The sequence below is a fragment of the Argiope bruennichi genome, chromosome 6 (assembly GCF_947563725.1).
Source record: "Argiope bruennichi chromosome 6, qqArgBrue1.1, whole genome shotgun sequence".
In the NCBI taxonomy this organism is placed as follows: domain Eukaryota; kingdom Metazoa; phylum Arthropoda; class Arachnida; order Araneae; family Araneidae; genus Argiope; species Argiope bruennichi.
The window spans coordinates 119,278,644-119,300,654 of NC_079156.1; the positions used below are offsets into that span (position 1 = coordinate 119,278,644).

At 30.6% G+C, this 22,011-nt stretch overlaps 1 protein-coding gene across 1 annotated transcript in view; it reads right to left on the bottom strand.

The window, feature by feature from the left end:
• The window catches only part of LOC129972532 (uncharacterized), a 66,978-nt gene that overhangs the window by 42,371 nt on the left and 2,596 nt on the right, over positions 1-22,011 (bottom strand). Inside the window, exons 2-4 of the mRNA XM_056086696.1 lie at positions 8,737-8,919; positions 2,949-3,203; positions 623-858 (exon numbers count right to left, since the gene is read on the bottom strand). Of these exons, the coding sequence (XP_055942671.1) occupies positions 623-858; positions 2,949-3,203; positions 8,737-8,919 (674 nt within the window). The remainder of the gene's footprint in view (positions 1-622; positions 859-2,948; positions 3,204-8,736; positions 8,920-22,011) is intronic.

The following is a 22,011-nucleotide window of genomic DNA, read 5'->3' on the forward strand; positions in this document are numbered from 1 at the left end:
GAGCAAACTCTGTCCAGAAGAAATTTGTCAGCAAGACTAGTAAGGAATATAAGTTATCACAATTACGACAAAACAAAGAGGGCTGGATAGGCGAAATCTAGTAAACAGATTTAACATCTTTACTGTCGATGATTACCAAATTCTGGTAATCTGTCATCTGTCGGTCTGTAATTTCAAAACATATTAATGCAATAATTCAAAAACACGATTACTTAAATATATACAATTTATCATGCGATTTTGTAACTACAGATGTAGTTTTGTGTCAAATTTTTATTTCAATCGGTTGGGAAAAACGTGCATAAAACACAAATCCTATTTTCAGTTACTATTAATTACATGCCAGGAATTGATCGCCAAAAAGCTCGCCAAGGATGACACGATAGATTAAGTAAAAATGCTATTTTCACGCCAAGGATTAATATTTCGTAACTATTGCACGCTAATGCCATACAAGGCATTCTTTTTGAATAACATCTGTATGCTAAAAAGCTTTGAGAAGGCCACTCCCGCGGGTTTTAATTTATTATTAACGTTTTTCTTTTATTTTTTATTCTTGGTTATTTATGATAAAATGTTTGATCATGATTCAAGGACAAAAGTTTAAAAAGAAAATGCTTACTTCTCATACGTTCCTTCTTTAACGAAGAGAAGGTCACGAGAAGGAAGATCAGTTCCGGAATGCCAGAGATAGCCGTTCCGCGTGAATAGCACGACCACGTGCACCTCAAGACTACCACGTGAGAAGAGGAAGTGGACGCTATACAAAGCGTGTTCGCCCTGCTGCGCATCTATGAGCCATTTGCGAATCCTGAATGCCTCGAAACTGTATTTCGATGTTTTATTCTGTGAGTCTTCCTAAAAGAATCAGGAATGAATCAATTATTAAACATGTCACTAAAGTGTCTGGATTAATTCATTAAATTAACGTTACTATTTAAGATTACATCAGTGCTTAATGGATTAAAGTATGAAATGACTAAAGAACACGAATTGGAGAAAGATAATTGTACTATTCTCTCTGGCTTTATCTTAAACCAACATTATTCAAAGATTAATAGATATACATTTCAGCAATAATCGTTCCTTGAAAGTCAAACTGATTTCTGGAGACTTTCCTGGATTTCATTGAAGCAGAAGACAAATGCATGCCAATTACCCTAAAAGATTTCCAGAAAAGTTACCTACTCGTATCTATTGAACTTATAATCGGATTTTTATCTGAATCAAGATTTTACCATTGATGAAATGCTGTATCAAGAAAAATTAGAAACTCCACACCCGAAAAATAATATAGGATGGAAATCCTAACTTTGAATTGCTGTCAGACAATTAGGAAATATGTGTAGCTCCCGCCTCGTACTCGAGGCTATCTCCTTCCTGAGTAGTTGTGCCCTGAACTGGAATTGCTATTAGATAGACGAAAAGGAACTTCATACCATCGGATAAAACATTTAATGAAAGATGAAACTAACAAACACCAGACTTATATATATTTCAAATCCCCCGTGGAACAAGATACACAATGCAAAATGGACTAAAGACCTTCACTGAGGAAGAGCAATCCAAGTCAGTCACTGTAAGCAATGGTTTACATCGAACTTAGACACTACAGGAGACAGTTTCCAAATGGAAGAGGGAATTCTTAAAACGCCACAAGAAACGGTAACAAAATATCGAAACTAGTTACCAGCCGAGATTTTATCACTTGACTATCCGAATCTACTTATTACATCAGTGCCCAAGCATTAAAATGTTTTAACATTTTTAATCCATACCAAATACTTCAGCTTATTTTCAACTTATTAACCTTCATTCTAAAGTGTATGTAACGGCATCCAAGTGGCAAATTTTGACATCAGGATCAGAGGATGGCAAGTTTTCATATTGATTCAGCAGAAGACTTGTTATGCTTGTTGGTTAGATGCTTTTTGAATTCTTATTGTATGTCAGATTTCCTCATTCTGGACAATGAAGTCGCACCTTAGATGATGTCATCAAAATTACGATTAAAAATAGCATAGCATCGATTAAAAATAACAAATTGCTGAACATTAAGAACACCATCCATCCAAAAACAACTCTCATGTGGCTTCGCAACAGGACATTAATTACATCAGACAAAATTCTAACGTAGATATTGTAAAATCTTCTTAATTTTTTTTAGTTCTAAATTTGCATTTGCTTCATGCATTTTCAAAATTTTTTTTATTCACAACTGTGTTTAATTACAGCAAAATTCTTAAACATGATATCCAGTTACTTAACTTTATATTTTACTTTAGTGACATGGTTAGTTTAATTTCGATTTTATTACAATAATTACTCGAAGTGCATAAGGAGTTTATTACAGAATCAATCTAACTTGGTTAACAAGCAAGCGCATACGAAATTTACTGTAGTAGTAATCATTAGAATTATATAAACTCAAAAATATAAGTAATCTTAGATAAACTGTAAAATTAATACTATAATATAGCAGATTGTTTCGAATAACATGTTAAACTAAGAAAGTGCATTCAGGTTTTTTTTCATTTAAATGACCAGTTCACATGCAGGTAAGATTAAAAAATAATCATAGGTAATCAGTATGTGATTCGTATCTAAATATTTTCTCCGAAAAAACATGATTTTACAGAAACATTGCCAAACGAAGCTCAGTTTCCCAGATATTTTACTAAATGTGATTAAAATTTCAAGTTGCTCAGTATAATCTTTAGTTCTTTTATTGAAAAAAAATGTAACTTTTTAGAGCGTTAATAAAATTTGTTTAAAACTTTTATTTAGAAACTTGATACACGTTTGAAGTAAATTATATAAAAGCAAAAAAATACAAGCTCTGATGAAATAAAATGAAATTTAAATTCATTCTTTATACTTTTCTATAGTTGTAACCAACTTTCTTAATCTTAGAAACCAAGAAAGACAATGATAAAAATACGATATACCCAAATTGTTTCATCCAAAATCTTTGCGTCGTCTTCGAAAATCCCCACCGTTACCGTCTGATGAGAACCTTGAAATTCATGGGGATTAAAGTCCTTGATTAACAAATTGTATTTATTTGAAGAGGAAATTGCGCAAAACAGCATTGATGGCTCCAAAATCACTGCCTGAATACCCAGGGAATTCATATATTTGCTGAATTTGCTTAGTAATGAATAAACAGGATTCCGTCGAATGCCACCACGTATTGGTTGAATCTGAAATATAAAAATGTAAATTTTTTTATGTTGGAATATCTTTGGTGTGAATACAAAGATGATATAGGTATTATCCTAAGGCAAGTTTCTTTTGTATGATAAACTGTGGCGAAGAGTGTAGTTCAAAACACAATTGAAATTTTGCTCAGAATATAAAAATTAAAGCAACAATTGCAATAAATAAAAGAAATAATTTAATTAAAAGTTTAACAAATGCATAAGGAGTTAAAACTAAATGTTATGTCAACTACCCACTTCTTTTTAAAATGTAAAAATATTTAATTGGACAAAAAAACCACCTTATGACTCTTGAAAACTCGTTCATCAAAAACGCTAGCAAAATTGAAGCTATTATGTTTAGTAAGAATCAGGTCAAATGTAAATTTTACCCCGTTAAAATTAAAAACCAAATTTTTCCGTGGTAAGGAATGTAAATAATTAGGCGTTACTTTAGGCAATAAACTCACCCTGAAACTGCACTTCATTTATATTAAAAACAAGTTTAGAGACCTAACTCGCAATTTCTTTCCTTTAATTTCTCGGAACATTAGAATGTCTAGGGACAACAAAATACTTATTTACATTGCTTATTTGTGTCCAGTTTTAGCATACGCATGTCCAGGTTGGGGATATAATGCTAAATCTAATTTAAGAATCATAGAACTTCAACAAACTAATTTCATTAGAAGATTTTATAGCTGTCAGTGGTTAGGCCTAATACAAACATACACAAAGCTCTTGATTACCCCCCCCCCTCTTAAGAAATTCATTTAAAAACTTACCACTTAATTCTTTAAAAATCTCGACTCCAATAATAAGGTATCAATTCTTTCAATTCCAAAATACGCTTCAAATCCACATATTAAAAAAACCCGTAATATCTTTCTAAAAATTTATTTTCCTTTTGCTTTCATCATTTTTCCCTTTAACTTATATCTAACGCTCGTTTTATTTTTATTTTTTAACTTTTTCCATATTAAAAAAACTCAGCTCAAGCAGCATACCCCCCCCCGTTACATCCTGAGAGTCAATAATATTCGTCAAGCTTTCCCATCATCTCTTCTATCAGAACTGTAAAAGCAAATCCTTTGGATTTCTCCTTCCATTTACCAATGCTCCCTGGTTTATCCGGAATGATATTTTACATAGAGGTCTTAAAACTCCTAAGCTCGATGATTTCATCAAAGAACTTTCAAGAAAAATTTTTTAATCAACTCAAAACTCATGAAAATCCCACAGTCAAGGAACAGATTATCTATACCCACTGCAATGGAAAATGCGTCTTTCCTTACTCTACTACTAAATGGACTTTGCCACTTAAACCTTCATAGCTTTTTCCGAAATTTAAATTGAATCTAAACGCCTTAAATGCTTTTAAGCAATCCTTCCTCTACTCAACCGACGCACCAAAGTAGATTACTACTGTTTTTCCCTCTGCTACTTATTACCTCAAACTGAGTAGAAGTGCCTAAGCACTAAAGTTCTCCGTGCATCTAATTCAAGAGGCTGCATCCATTCTCACAAGACTTTGTGTGAAGATGATCGCAGGAAATATTGAGCATTGAACCTTCTACAAGTCTACAATTTACAGGAAATTAAGCCCCACGACCGGGGCCAGGCGCTCCATGAAGCAAACCATTATCAACATCTTAAATCACAAATGTTTGAATTAAAAACGTTTGAGTATCTGTAAACAATTTGTTAAAATTCTCCCATAACGATTGTAAATTGGTGAAGACTGAGAAAATTTGTGGATAAGTGTTGAATGACCATTCTTTAGCCCTACAATGCATCGCCTAACCATTCGGCTACACATTTTTATTTCCATTTATAAGCTTCAAGGGACTATTCCAAAGGAAAACAATGAGTGTTTAGAAATCCTTTTTTAAATGCTTATTGATGAAGGTTTATAGAAAAAACATATATTCCAACGGCGGTACAAGATTAGATTTAAACTGGAAGCATGGAAAAATACTAAAATGTCTGTTGTATGAATAGTTTTGCCGTTAAAAGGAATAAAATATTTTTTTGTATTGTAAAAAATATTATAGAAAATATTAGTAGAAAGGTACTTTTATTTTTGCTAGAATTGTTACAATGTGACTTGTGGCACTGAGATATTATTTAATTCAAAAAGCATCCATTTAGCAGATTTTAATTTTTTAGAAAATTTCACAAAAAAATAATTTAAAATTATTTTGAATAATTTTCTTAAATTATATGCAGTTATTCAAAGCCCTTAGATTATTTCTGGAAAAAAAGTAAAAATGCCATGCATTCTAGTGTTAAGACAACATCGCATCTGCAATTTAGAGAGAAGATTCATTGTCTAAACAAACGTATTGCATTGTATAATTTATTTCCAGTATTTAAATTCCATTGATTTTTCACAATTTTGAAAAACCATCTTCTAATATATACCTGTACATCAAGAAGTGAAAGCCTTAAAAAAACAACATTAGAACCACTGCACCAAAACTCTAAAAGATTTATTATCTAAATAATCAGCTAGTAAACTTTCATATAAATTCCTTCACTGAAATTCAATTTCAAACTATTGAAAGCTTTTTACCCTCTTCCCCAACAAATTTACTTAACCTTTTATTTAAATGCTGCATCCTATTTGGTATATTCATAGTCAGTTCAATCCCTATAATAACAAAGAATATATTGAGGCTTTATCAGAAAATTTTTAAGATTTAAATGGCGAAATACTTTCTCTTAATTTCTGATTTCAATACTAAAAAATCCAATAATTCTAGGATGTATCAGACGTGCTAATAAAGAGCAAGAAGTTACAGAAGACTCTTACACACTTGAATAAATCTCAAATAGATGAAGTATTTATTACCAAAATTTTTCCCATAAAGCAAAACTGAAGATTGCGAACTTGTCAATCAACTCTAATTGGGCTCAGTTTAAAAAATATTTGAAAAACTCGATTTTTCAAACACCAGGTAAAAACAGAGAAACACAATCAAGACAAAACAAGAGGAATGCAGTTTGGCTACGAGTAATGACAGGATTAACTCCGCTTCCTAACCTCAGATGGCAGCACATTCCAGTTGTCTTGAAAATTATGAAGAAAAGATTTGTTTGCTTGACAATCAAGAAAAGTAGATGTTCACGTGGAGTGTGAGCGATGTGTAGCTTGCGAGGAAAAGCAGAAAATTTATTTTAACGATCAAGTGGAAACACAGCGAGTTTCTTGTGAAATTAGTAGTTTATGAAGAAAAAAAATTTTTATTGCCTTTCAGAACTATTCGTAACCGTGATATAGAATTGCTTATCTGAAATGACTCGATGTGAATAAATGGATTACTAGTTAAGAAAACTGTTTCCTGTTTTTTCCTTGCTTAGAATCTTCTATTTTTTGCAAACAAGAGCGCAGAACTCACGAACAGTGCAGAAATACTTTCTTGGGGAAATGTCCACTATATTCGACAAACAGAAAATTGCCTTATAGCTCATGTCATTTATGAACTTTGTATGACTGCTTTGGAGAAACTGTTGCCTTGATTTCAGAATTTTAAAAAATTATTTTACTTCATTTATGTTGTAAAAGTAGAATTTTGTAATCAATGTGTCACTTCCATCTTGGTGGACTAAAAAAGACATAGGCAGACATTCCCAACTGAACACGCCAATTGCTAGTTTCTGATAAGGGAAGTAAAATTGTCAAATTCTTTTTTCACTTCTAAGACCGTATATTTCAGTGACAGGGATTTTATTTTAAAACAGCATTGCTTTAATTTGATGCTCCAATATGTGAAACAGTGATGTCCAAGCGTGTGATATCCAGTCATGTATAAAACGGAAAAAATAATTGCTGCTTTATCAAATAATAAAATTGTTAACATTATGTTGTTGTTAATAAGATTTTCTTTAAATTACATGAATATGTATGACAATTTCCATTACACTTACATGCAAGGAAAAGAATTATTGACAAATATGCATGACAATTCCCATTACACTTACATGCAAGGAAAAAAGATTGGCAAATATGCATGACAATTCCCATTACACTTACATGCAAGGAAAAAAGATTGGCAAATATGCATGACAATTCCCATTACACTTACATGCAAGGAAAAAAGATTGGCAAATATGCATGACAATTCCCATTACACTTACATGCAAGGAAAAAAGATTGGCAAATATGCATGACAATTCCCATTACACTTACATGCAAGGAAAAAAGATTGGCAAATATGCATGACAATTCCCATTACACTTACATGCAAGGAAAAAAGATTGGCAAATATGCATGACAATTCCCATTACACTTACATGCAAGGAAAAAAGATTGGCAAATATGCATGACAATTCCCATTACGCTTACATGCAAGGAAAAAAGATTGGCAAATATGCATGACAATTCCCATTACACTTACATGCAAGGAAAAAAGATTGGCAAATATGCATGACAATTCCCATTACACTTACATGCAAGGAAAAAAGATTGGCAAATATGCATGACAATTCCCATTACACTTACATGCAAGGAAAAAAGATTGGTAAATATACATGACAATTCTCATCTAACTCTCATGCAAGGAAAAAGGATTTGCAGTTTTTCATAAAACCTCAATATAATTTCATACATCCAGTCACTTTTATATAGTTTATATAATCACTTAAAAGCCGAAAGGTTATTCATTCCTGAGCCAGCTCTTAGTTACCAAACAATTATCTATCCGGCACCCCTTACCCCACTTGCATGTAAATTAACCCTCTATAGCTAATCTCTGGGCCAGCTCTAAATTATCAAAAGGTTACATAAATTGCACATTTTACCCCGCGCTTGCATGTAGGTTACCCTTTTTAAAGGGCCATTTTTTTTCTAGTTATATTCTGTTAAAATATTTTTAGGCTTGAAATTAGAATAAAAAAAGAGATTCATTTAGCTTATTAAATAAATTTAATTTGATTAATTAATAATTTAGTAATAAACCAAGACATCATTTTGTGTGAGATAAAGAACTGAAGCATCTAAGATTCTGTTTTTCTAAAAAAATTTGTCAGAACTTATATCAACCTACATAATTTCATATAAAGATTGATAAATTTGGTGGGAAGCATACTTCCCACGCCCCTAGAAAGGGTTAACCTCCTATATCCAAATGGTTACCCTACATGAAAAACTTCAACGGCATTATCAAAAAGGATAAAGCAAGCATAAATGATTTACTTCACTTCCCTACTTGCTTAGAATGCACAAAAGAAACACCACGTTTATGATTATACAAATTTTCAGCTATTTCTAAAGATTCATAAATTTGACAAATTAATAAAGTGACAAAAATAAAACCAGAATCATTAATAGAAAGCACATTCAATGTATGAAGGTTCTAATTTTCAAACGTTCAAATTTTTGTCTTGGATTCTGTGAATGAGTTATATTTTGAGAAAACGTTATAAAAACGGTAAATGAAAATGTTATTAATATTTGCATGGGCAATGTACGTCTAAAAGAATAATTTTTTTCTTATTACTGAAAAGAAGTAAGAAACTGTAAAAATGAACTAACTTCGTCCTCCTTTTCTCTTTCGTCAACATCGGAAATTTTGAAAGGTTCATTGGCACTTCGGAAGCAGAATGTTTTCGTCGGCTCTGTGAAGCATTTGCTGTATCCCCTGTCCAAACCAGGCGCTGTGTCTTCCAGCTGTCGGGAAGTCCTGGGTTTGTACACCAAATCGTCCAAAGGCTCACCCTGTGTGAAATATTTTGATCATCTTTTCAATTATAATTCACATTCACAATTATCTCAATAATTGACAGATATGCTTTATTTTAAAGATGTAAATATTGAACAAATATCCAATTAATAAAGTTTTTGGCTTTATTGGAACATTGAAATTTTCTTTTGCCCTCTACATTCTCAAATTCTACAATACGATTTTTATAATTAGCCATGTATAACTCGAAAACAGAATTTGTTTTAGGTGCATTCTAAAATAGAACTGCTTGCTTTTGATAGACTTTTTTCATAATTTCATGCGTATCTACAGTTTTGATATAAATGCAACATACTGAATAGCGACGACTTTTATTCAGTTTTGAATTATCTTCATTTCTAAAAAGGGCAGACTTTTCATTCACGAATTTCATACAAAATGCATTAAAAAATCTACAATTTCAACAAAAATTTACTACCCAGAAACCATATTCCGTTATATGTTATTCCGGTCGCTTGTTCGCGTACAATCAGCCAGATCAACAGAAATCATAATTCTATAAATGAATTATGATTTCTGTCAGTAATTCTACAAATGAAAAAATCTATAAATGAATTATGATTTCTGTCGGTAATTCTACAAATGAAAAAATCTACAAATGAATTATGATTTCTGTCGGTAATTCTACAAATGAAAAAATCTACAAATGAATTATGATTTCTGTCGGTAATTCTACAAATGAAAAAATCTACAAATGAATTATGATTTCTGTCGGTAATTCTACAAATGAAAAAATCTACAAATGAATTATGATTTCTGTCGGTAATTCTACAAATGAAAAAATCTACAAATGAATTATGATTTCTGTCGGTAATTCTACAAATGAAAAAATCTACAAATGAATTATGATTTCTGTCGGTAATTCTACAAATGAAAAAATCTATAAATGAATTATGATTTCTGTCGGTAATTCTACAAATGAAAAATCTATAAATGAATTATGATTTCTGTCAGTAATTCTACAAATGAAAAAATCTATAAATGAATTATGATTTCTGTCGGTAATTCTACAAATGAAAAAATCTATAAATGAATTATGATTTCTGTCAGTAATTCTACAAATGAAAAAATCTATAAATGAATTATGATTTCTGTCAGTAATTCTACAAATGAAAAAATCTATAAATGAATTATGATTTCTGTCAGTAATTCTACAAATGAAAAAATCTATAAATGAATTATGATTTCTGTCAGTAATTCTACAAATGAAAAAATCTATAAATGAATTAGGATTTCTGTCGGTAATTCTACAAATGAATTAGGATTTCTGTCGGTAATTCTACAAATGAATTATGATTTCTGTCGGTAATTCTACAAATGAATTATGATTTCTGTCGGTAATTCTACAAATGAATTAGGATTTGTCGGTAATTCTACAAATGAATTATCATTTTTGTCGGCCTCAAGGAAGTTTAAAGTATGTAGATTCATCAACCCTTGAAGGTTAAATATTTCTTTAGCAACAGTGAAACGTTTTATTTTTGCATTTCAAATATTAGTAAAAGAATAAAAAATTGAAACTGATACTTTAGCCTGAAATTACTATTTATTTGCCAGTATCAGTCACTTCCAAATGAAACATAACTAAAAGAATAACTAGTTCTAGAAAATATACTCTGGATAAGAAATGGACAAATAAAGAGACCAACTCGAGTGGTCTCCCTGAAACTTTTTCGCATACTCGTCAATAAAGGTCTTGCCCCCTTCCTCGCATAAAATTGCTAACCTTGCCGTGGATGCCTTACAGTCATGTATGTCTTGCATCGCACTAGTGAAAAATATTTATGAAATACTGATCTTTGGCTTGAATTTAAACAGTTTGACTGAATGTATCATGTGATGTTCAGTGAGTTACTTTAGGGTTAATCCCTGGCATGCGATTAATAGTACTTGAAAACTGATTCTAGATGTATTTTTTCAACCGACTAAAACTAAAGTTTCACAGAAGTACTACAAATGTAATCATATGTCCTAAATTTTATATTTTTATAAGTCATTGCGTTTTTCAATTGTCGCAATTACGCGCATGCAAAAGTAAATACCGACAAATAGTCAAGCCCTTTCGAATTTCATGAATATCTGCACTTTTGAAGTTAAATCTGCATAAGAAATTCCTTCTAACTTCGATTTGTCGCTATCATGTTAATTTCTTTTCGTGCAGTCGGACAGACGCTTTCCCTAAGTGAAATGCGTTCAAAATTTAAAAGAAATCTACAAATTTGGTCCGAAAATCCGTATGTTAAATTTCAGCTAACAAGCTTAAAGTAATTTTGAATTATCGTGTTTACAAACAGAGACAGACAAGGCCAAAAATTTGTTTTTCGAACTTAAAGAAATATGGAACATGGAGAATCATCTAAATCTTGTTCGTTTAGTTTAGTTATATTAACGTCCCATTTGAAGCAACACTAGGGCTATATTGGGACGGACCCCGTAATCTTGCACCGTGGTCAGATGACGAGGACGACACCTGAGCTGGCACACCCTCTCCACACCACATCACACCAGCGGGAGGACGTTTGGTCAGGACGGATTTAATGTGCAACAGACCCCCTTACACTACGGCTCTTCGGTGGAATCGGGTCTCGGACCTGAAATCCTCCGGTTCCGAAGCCGAGACCTTACCACCAGGCCACCGAGGCTCCTAAATCTTGTTCGATTTTTTGGCAATTACAAAACTTCCCATACTTCGTATACGAGAAAGTATAAAGAGGAGAATTCGGTATCAGTATATTAATTATAAAACAATTTCTATTGTTATGAGATTGTGGAAATATTTAATAAGAGTATCTGATAACAAAAAAGAAGGCTAAAATTTTGAAGAAAAAATAAGTTATTTAAATACATTACTTTCAATGTCATGCTTTTTAAATATATAAAAGGATTATAGCTTTTATCAATTTAAAGATTTTCATTTGAGATGAGAAAAGGCATATTTTGTTCTTATAATGAAAAATTTCAATTTTCTGATAAACTCGAACAGCAAATTTATTGAATTCAAATCGAATATTATCAGAAGCAACAAAAAATTATATATCAGGTTAAAAATACGTTTTATTTATAGTTTTCTCGCGAAAAAAAATCTTTACAAGCTCAACAAACTACCGTTATTATTGAGAAATAAATCTTGAAAATCATTTTCTCCCTTTATTCCTATTCAAAAGATATCGCGTGTATTTCAATAAGAAAAATTCCATATTTGCGCCATATAACTACTATTCCAGTAAAGAAAGGAAGCAACTCCAGGGTAAGAAAATAGCTTTGCATTGGCAATAAATTTGGGAAGAAAATCCTTGTTGCTTTTCAGATTTTAAATTCTGCAATTTATTAGAAATGGTATTCAGTATACTTTTAGATATTTCTACACTTTCATTTAATATATCTGCATGTTTGCAAAGATGGAATTTTGTTATCCATTTTTCATTCATTCCCTGATGCACTAGAACTTTGAAGCTTTGCACATTTGTTTTCGTTGACAAAACATTTTGATATTCGCAAAACTTGGGTATCAATGAATGTATATATTTCATGAAACTTTGATACCAGAAAAACGAAAACTAGTAGTAATTGAAGAAAAGCTTATATAATTTTCAAAGCGCCTTATCTGCATTCTGTAAAATAAACTGGCTTAACGGTACCAAATTTGGTACAATTATATTTTCGAATATGGGAAAGCATGGTTCGGCGATATTTGTTTTTTTTATTGAAATTTTACAAGCATGTTATTTAAAAATTAAGCGAGATTTTTTTGTGTGTACTTTTCTACAAAACTTCCGCAAATATATCCACATAAAAATTAAAAACTGCATATTTAAAATCAATCAATTTAATTGCAACAATTAAATTATCTCCAATATAATGGAGCACTGAAAGTTTTGAAATATGACCAGAGTGATCTATCAAGAATAATTTTAACGATTTTTCTTCAAAAATTGATAAAGAATCAAGAAAACAGTTCAAACTTGCATTGAAAGCAGCAGAAATCCAGGCATCCAAGTTTTAAGAGATTTTTAAAAACGAGAACTGTGGTATTTGAAAATATTACTCGCATTTCTATTACTAAAGTGATGAATAAAAATACTGGAGTACCAAGTACAGCAAAAGCAGTAGTTAATAGTAAAAAAAGACATATTAAGCTCTGTATTCTTTCCCAAGCAGCACGCATATATTGTACAATATTTATGATATTTAATATTCGCAACATTATATAACATTGTTGAATATTGAACAATATAAAATAACATTCCATAATATTGTAAAACAGGCTGTACTACCTGGATTATTGAAATTCCCATTCCTTTCATAAATGCAGTATATCTCAAAATGAATAACGTCAAACTCAAAATACCCACTGGCCAAATTGCTTCAAACTTCACAAGCATCGCTATTAAAGAAGCTCTTACCCATTTTCGTTCACATTCTCTAAACGACTCAATAAAAGAAATTGTGATTTTCTCAACTCAAAATCAGCACTCGAAGCCCTACATGACGGTAAAATAACAATAACGCAAGAAATTAATACCCTTCTCCATTTACTAAACATACCTTGCACTCTCCAGTGGATCCCAGATCAGGTTGGAATTGAGGGGAACGAATGTGCAGATGCCCTTGCAAAGGAAGCACGCGACGAAGACCAACCTAGAGTAGTCACCTGTGCAGATGCGAATGCTGCCGCCAGGCGAAGGATCTACAAGCAGCATCTTAGCAAGGCAACAATCCGCGATCTAAACTGCCCAAGAAACCTTTCCTCTACAATAGCTAGGCTACGTACTGGACATTTCAAAGGCATGAAGATCTCACGAACCAATATAAAATCCTATCCCATCTGCAAGTACTGTGCCCATTCGCAACTAATTCCAGATCACGTTTTTGACTGCCAGGTCATTATCGGTTCCCTCTTTCAACTTGGAGCACCCCCAATCGAAATCCTCTATAGCCATCGCTCTCCAGAGCTTGCAGATCTTGTCACCAAGGCTTTTGGAGGGCTCTAATCTTTTGCACTAGCACTGTATGCATAAACACGACAACAACAACATCTCAAAATGTGTCCGCAGAATACAGAAAAAGTTTTGTAAACTTAAGTATGCAAAAAATAAACCACAATTGCATTCTACTGACTATTTATCTAAATATAGATTAATAGTTTCCGATTGAAAAGAATATATAATTCGTTGCTTTGTGAGCCAAATGAATTTTTTACTGCAATGAAAGATTCTCAATGTAGAGAAAGATGGTGAGAAAAGACCAATTCCAATCGGATACAAGCGGTTTTGATGGTCAGGTAGAACTCCCATCTTAGATGTTTAAAAACAAATGTGATTTAATAAATCGCTGTAGTATAAGTGCACAATGATTATGGATGAGGGTGAAATGGTTTATTAGATAATATTTCAACATTATGTGTCATTTAAGACGATATAGTAAGGAGGTTGTGAATTAATATCTATAAAGCAAGGTGTAATAAGCATAAATTAACACAATCGCAAAGTATACAAATTAATATTGAAGTTTCAAATCATAATAGCGCAATTACATGCAATATGAGATTGCCGCTTCTATCTAACATTACTGAATCACAAATCGAAATTAAATATATTCGATTTAAATATTACGATAGGCCGATTCCCGTTGAAGCTTGACCGAATTCTTGAGCACAAATATTCTTAATTTCTGAACATAACTAAAAGAAAAGAATGTTAAAAGAAGAAAAACAAATTCATGATTCGTTTACATGATAAATAACGACTGCAGAGAAAGTTAGACAAAAAATGTATAGCACAAACAATTTTGAATAGAAAGAGATAAAAAATAACTAAGGCTATTCATTTAGAGGCTGATAGATTTAGCAACTGAAACTTTTATTGCATTGAAGAGGTTCCTTCAAACGCCGTATTTCAGTACTAATATCCGATAATGTATCCAAGTTTCAGAATTAAATCGTTTAAGATCATTAATTTGTAAATTTTAGATAATTTCAGGTAATACCTTTTTCGGTATGTATATAATATATAAATAAATGTGTATAAACTATTTGGAAACATTTGAAAAATGACTATTTTAATCATTTACAACGAAATAAGCGGCAGTTTCAAAATAATAAAGCTGCAATAAGTGTTTTTGTTTTCCTGTTAAAAGAAAATAAATTATCTCCATGCCAGTGGCAATGGCATGAATTTTAAAAGTTATCAATGGAAATAACGGTAAGATCAAAGTGATTAGAAACTGAATGCTGCCTTAAATATTTTCGCAAATTCTCTCTCAGAAATATATCTTACCAATAATATAATAACTAATGCATATTAATGTAATATAATATTAATATATTTGTTTAGAACTTAATTATTGTAAATAATTCATTAATATAGTTATAATTTTTTTTATTTAGTTTATTGTATGATGAAATATATTTTGTAATATTGCGTATTTCAATGTAAGGTATAATATTATAGCATCTCGAGAAAGAACGCATGCACTGTAGCGCCGTCTTTAAAAAAACTGTATGACAGATTGAATTGCAGCACAACATCCCAATACAAGCGGGAGCATGAAACGACAAATAAAAAAGCTTAGCGTTGGAGAATATTTTTATTATTATTATTAAAACCTAAATCTACATAAAAAGACGGAACAATCATTTTTTTTATTGTATTACCATTGTTTTAGTAATAGTCATAAGTGGTGCAGGGTTATGAATCTGTATAATTTTTGGCGAATCATAGTTTCATGCTTTCATTTCCCATATTAGAATAAAAACATATTACAATCGGAATTTCTTTGTTTGCTATTCCATTCTCCAGATCCTTTCCCATGCAATATTAAATGAGGCGTGTTTAATGTTTTTACGGCTTGTGATGCTTTTATTAAGAGAATGAAGGGAAAAAAATTATTTCAGCCAGTTAGTTAACTTCTACCACTATTACCATAAAAAAGATTACTTTGAAGAATATATTGATTTATATTAATATAAAAACAAAATACAAAAAAAAATTACGATGCATTATCGATAATTAGGATAACATGTATCTAAGATTTTCAGCTGTTATTTTCTAAAGTTATTGCAAGAGAAATTATGTAATAAGAACATAAGGCAGATGTAATTAACTGTAACAGATGTAATAAAAAAAGCAAGCTGAAGCAAAATTTATAAATTTATGCAATAAAAAGTTTGTAATTAATTTCTATATTCAAATGCACAAAAAATATGCAGTGATATTGTTCCTAATTATTTTTAAATCAAATGTATGTATCAGTTTTAAGCATTTAATAGCATTTCTTAATTAGTTCTGTTAATTAGAACTAAAATATTCGTCTTGTCTCCAAATATATATTCAATAAACCATAACTTGAAATATAATTAATAGCATCGAAAATATAACTGCTATATAAAAAAATATGATATATAAGAAATGTCGCAGCATACATAAATGAAAAAAGTAATTTCAAATTGGACTCTTTAAAATTAAAAAAAAAAGCTCAGGAGAAAACACTATTTAAATATTAATTATTTTCTACTGAAAATAAAACTATCAAAACTTTAAATAAAAAATTATTTTTTTAATTTGAAAAAATAATATATGATTTTAAAATTAACAGACCTTTACACAGACAACAATAAGAAAAATTCATAAAATTGAATAATAAGGGTATCTCAAAACTAACGCTAGGTTTGAATTTAGCATCATTCTCGCAATAAAATGTTCGCAAACCTATTAAAAAACCATTTGAGGGCTGATAGTTTAAAGTTAGTAAAAATAGAGCGTTATACAACAGAACGATGTGTTTTCATTGCTGATTATTTCAAAAATAATGAAAATCTGGCGGTCACAGTTCGAAAATCTGAGAAGTGGCCCACTAGATCATGTGATTTAACACCATTGGGTTTCTTTATATGGGGTTATTTGAAGTCAAAGGCCTATCACAACAAACCCACAAGAACGCGTGTATTGAAGGAAGAAATTCAATGCTGTATCAATGAAATTTAGCTACATTGATGCAAAATGGCCATATAAAATTGCCACGAAAGAGTGCATATGTGCCAGCAAAGCTGCGGAGGTTATTTCCATATGTGTTATTCCATAATAATCCTATCGTGTGTATTTAACGATTCAATAAAAATATAACAATTTAAAGAAAAAAACTTTTTTTTAATTTAATTGAAATCTTGTGTTAGTAAATTGTTCTATCATGCAACGCTCCATTTTCACTAACCTTAAACTATCAGCTGATTTTTTTTCAATAAAGTTGGCAACATTTCATTGCACGAATGGTGGCAAATTCAAATCTTGAGTTAATTTTGGGTCACCTTTTATAACTGCGATAAATGTTTACTGTTAACAATTTAAATTATTTCTTATCTTTATTTCGCTTGGAGTGGGAATAAATTGATGCAATAAATACAAGGATAAGTTTTAATTTAAACACTATTTGGAACTCAACTATTCAAAACTCCACTAGATGTATCTACAAATACATGCAATGCGAGGGAAAATGAAAGAAAATTGTTTAATGCGAGTACTAATTTTTTAAAGTCTTATGCTCAACCTGAAATATAATTTTATTATTAAAGAGTGTGTGTGTGTGTGTGTGTGTGTGTGTGTGTGTGTGTGTGTGTGTGTGTGTGTGTGTGTGTGTGTGTGTGTGTGTGTGTGTGTGTGTGTGTGTGTGGTAAAAGTAATATTGCATCTACTTTAAAGATCCTTGAATATTTTTTTAAATCTAAGCCTTCCAAAACGACTTCTAAAGATCCGATAAGAAAATGTGGAAGTTTTATTTCTGTTTTAGATCATTACAAGTAATATTATTAAACTGCCATTGGGTTGCATCCAAAATTTCATATCTTGAAAATATCCATTAAATTTTTTCCATGTTTTAATTTTGGAAGAAAAAAAAATTCTATCTGAAATAATTCAAAAGTTATTTCAAATCAAAGCTGCAGTTTAGCTAAAATAACCCTCTAAATAAAAAAACTGATCAATGAAATTAAAAATTAAGAAAATCATCCAAGAAATTTGTCACAAACGTTTTTAATGCACTTTTAGAATAATTTGTTCCAAGTCAGAGCCTGTAGAATGGAAGGGGTTTTTATTTTATTCACCTATTTTTGAAATACTTTATGCGAAGAGAAGCAAACATCTTTGTCAACGACTAAAATATCAAACTCTTTTGCCTTCCAAATATTTCTTTTCAAAGCATAAAACTTAAAGAGTAGCGATTCAAAGTATTCACTACATGACTGAATAAAGTAAGCTAAATTGTCGTAATTTTAAAATAAAGAAAATACACAAAAAAGTAAATTCTGAGAGATCAATAATTTCTATAAAAAAATGAATAGAGTTATTCTTAAATGAAGCTTCATTAGAACGCTTTTGTAAAAGTTATGTAAGAGGGAAATAGTAATATGACACTTGTTGACAGACGTTTCTTCTAAGTTTCAAATTCCTAAGAATTTAAGTAATTTTGAGCTCACAAAAAGCAAAATAATCTTTTTTTTTTAATTCTTTTAAGAAAAACTCTTCAAATCCTTATTGCGAAATATCTTGTCTAAATGGAACAACCTGTACGAGGATGCCATACTGCCATCTATTGGTGGGATTTCAAAATATTTGTTCAAACCAGAAATTTTCATTAACCAAATAAACAATAGCTTTTATGAATTTTTTTTAATGATTTTAAGCACTGCCATCCACTTTCCACTATATTTAACGCTCTAAGTGGAACTTCTTTCTGGATACTTAAGGTACCTTTCTAATACCTAAGAGGTGACAGGTGTTTCGGTCAGAAAAAAATTATCATAAGATGCTAAAGTGAATTTCTCTTTTCAAAAGTTATAGATGAAAGCTTAAAATAATGAATAATAAATTTTAAGATTTGATCCACAAGTGAATTTTCCAATATATACAAAAATGATATAAAGCAATTAAAAGAAAAACTAGCAATTCGAACTTTAAAAGAAACTTATTAACATTGGGAGATTTTCCTTCAACCTCATATTTGCTTTTTGATGTTAATAAATACCAATATTTTATAAACAAACTTTACGTAAATACAATATATTTACTAAAGAAAAAAGTTTTTGCGTTTAAAATCGAAGTTTGAAACCAAATTTCTATTAATGCAGGAGAATCAACTTTTTTTTCCCGATCTTTTGTATACAGTGGTAAAAGCAAATTTTAAAATAATGATTAATCTTTTTTAAAAGAAATTTCAGCTTTGATCACATAGGACTTGCTTTGTCTAGAAAGTTTTCAAATCTAAGGATAGACTGTCAAATGAGCTTAGTATATTTAATTTATCTATTTTGCAAAATCATTTATCATTTTCTGAATTAATATATTTTAATTTCTTTAAAATATTAGATTAAATAACATGTTTTATTCTAGCTCTTAAAGTTTATGTGAATCTTCTATTTAGTGAAATATAATTTAACAAAACTTACACGAAATTTATTACATATTTTAACAGCCACCAATCTAAAGTAACTTTCATAAATCGCAGTATTTCAAATATTTCTTTTTAACAAATGTTATAAAAAAAATGGAAAAAAAAAACTTATCTCAAAACAGAATTTAAGATTCATTTATTCTATATATAATCTATTAATTTTTAAGTAATCTTACAATGATTTATAAACCAAATTGAGAAATAAAAGTGATAAAAAGCACCAAAATCAAAAATACAGGACAATAGTAAAAAGAAAATTGAACACCCGTTCACAACAGATTTCTTTCTACATTCTTTTAAACTGTTTAGAAAGGTCGGTTACTTCTCTGTTTTACTACTTCATAAAGCATTGCTTGTTCTCATTTTAACCTGTAACTGGGACATGAATTGCCTCTCGCGGGAAGGGACATGCAGTCAAAATGACTCAATTGTTATTTTTCTGTTTTGTCTTTTGTAAACATCTTTGGAATTTATTTTGGAAACAATACATTCTGTAAATCATATAGTTACCAAAAATATTTAAAATGTTAAACGTTATAATATTAAATATTGGAAAGATGTCATCAGAAAACCTAAAAAATCTTTTAATGAGCATTTACATCGTTTAGATATTACGGAATTGTACTAATGTTAATAACTGTTAGAATTTAATAAACAAAAATGAATGTACAATATTTTAAAATAATTTTTTAAGAATAGTTCTTTATTCTTTTTGCATTATTCACATTAAAAGAGTTTCAGAGACGTGGAGTCAATGACTCTATAAATAACAAAAACTTTGACAAAGAATAACTCGGTTATATGCACGTTCATACTTTGACTTTTACCAACATACTGCTGAAAGAGCAATTTGTAGGTACCGAGGAGATTTTTGTATTCAAGGAAAAAATACCACGTGATAATCAGCGCTAATGAACAACGCGGAGTCATTTTGACTCCCGTCTCCAGTTACGGATTAAAGTAAAAACTGTCTATTTTTATTATATTTATATTTTTGAAAATTATATAGTTTACTTAAGTCTTCAATTCTAATCTATCAAATTATATTAATAAAACTAGACTCTCATATATAGTAAATATTTAATCTTTAAAATATTATAACTTCCTTTCCTTTACAAACTACAAAATACCTTTATCGTTTATATGATTCAAAAATCATGCTCAATTTTTCTGACACGAGAATTACAACTTTAGATAAACTGGTCACACAAGCTGTAGAAATCACAAAAAAAGAAATGGTTTTGTATAAAGCATTCCATCCGTTCAATATTTGGTATCGTTAAAACGAAGTACACGGATACAACTAAAACATTAGTTTCAAAAGGCAGGTGTTTTATTGCTTGGTTTAAAAGTCGATTTAATAAAGAAAAACTTATCAAAAAAGATTTTCCAATGGACTTCGGAAATAGAAGAAAACGACCAGAGATTTAGCAGCTTCCTTTGACAGAAAGCGAAGAAATCAGCCCAGTAAATTGCAGATCTTCAGTGACCACGGTCCATTACTTTCACATTTTAGCTGGTTTATGATAACGAGGTAGGATTTTTCCTCGAGAAAAAAAGTCTTAAACTATCTCCACTTTCGACTGAAAAACTTTCTTTTTTGCTTAGGAGAATCTTGCATTTTCAAAACTGGCACAAATCCAAAAGATTAAATATCAATAAATAAGACATAAAAAGGAAATTCAAACGTAAAAAGTTATTTAATAGACTTTGAATTAAAGACAATGTTTTCCTTTTGTTGCCATTACTGAAGAAAAAATCTAGATTCTAAAAACAAAGTTCCGATAAATGCTGTTCAAGTTAATAGAACCTCGGTTAGTTAGTTAGATTAACGTCCCGTTTTAAGCAACACTAGGACTATTTTGTGACGGACCTCGTAATTTTGAACTGCGGTCAGATGACGGGGACGACACCTGAGCTGGCACCCCCGCTCCACACCAAGCCACACCAGCGGGAGGACGTTTGGCCTTGACGGATTTAATGTGCAACAGACCCCCTTACACAACGGTTCTTCGGTGAAATCGGGTCTCGAACCTGAAACCCTACGGCTAACGAGTCGAGACCTTACGCCAGGCCACCGTGGCCCAATAGAATCTCGGAGATGGTGATTTCGGAGGTCTTCGTCAGAATCATCAATATTAATAATAAAAGTTCACCATTTAACATTTCATTTTGAATTGTTGAATAAATAGAATTTCTTTCTTATTCAACTTGAATTAATGTTTTATTTTTTATTGAAGTTAAAAAAAAACTTATTTTCATAGATGGGGTATATAGAATATTTTGTAAACGATATTGAATCACAAATGAAAAAAAAAATCCTCACGGCAAGCTGGAAAGCAAAGGTAGATTCCTTTACATCTAACATAACTACCCGTCAACATAAATTTTTAGTGTTAAAAACAATCAAAATTAGCGTTTGAAAGTCATTTTTCAGACCCTAACTTCTAAGATATTGCAATTATCGAAAAAACTTTTGTATTTAAAGTACTTCGTTTTAATGGGGCGCTAATTTGACTAATTGGATTTATTTTTCTGTCTTCAATATTAAGCAAGTTATAGCGAAATGAAATTTTCAACTCCCACCATTCCCAGCCCCATTTGGTGTAGATGGACCATCTATGAAC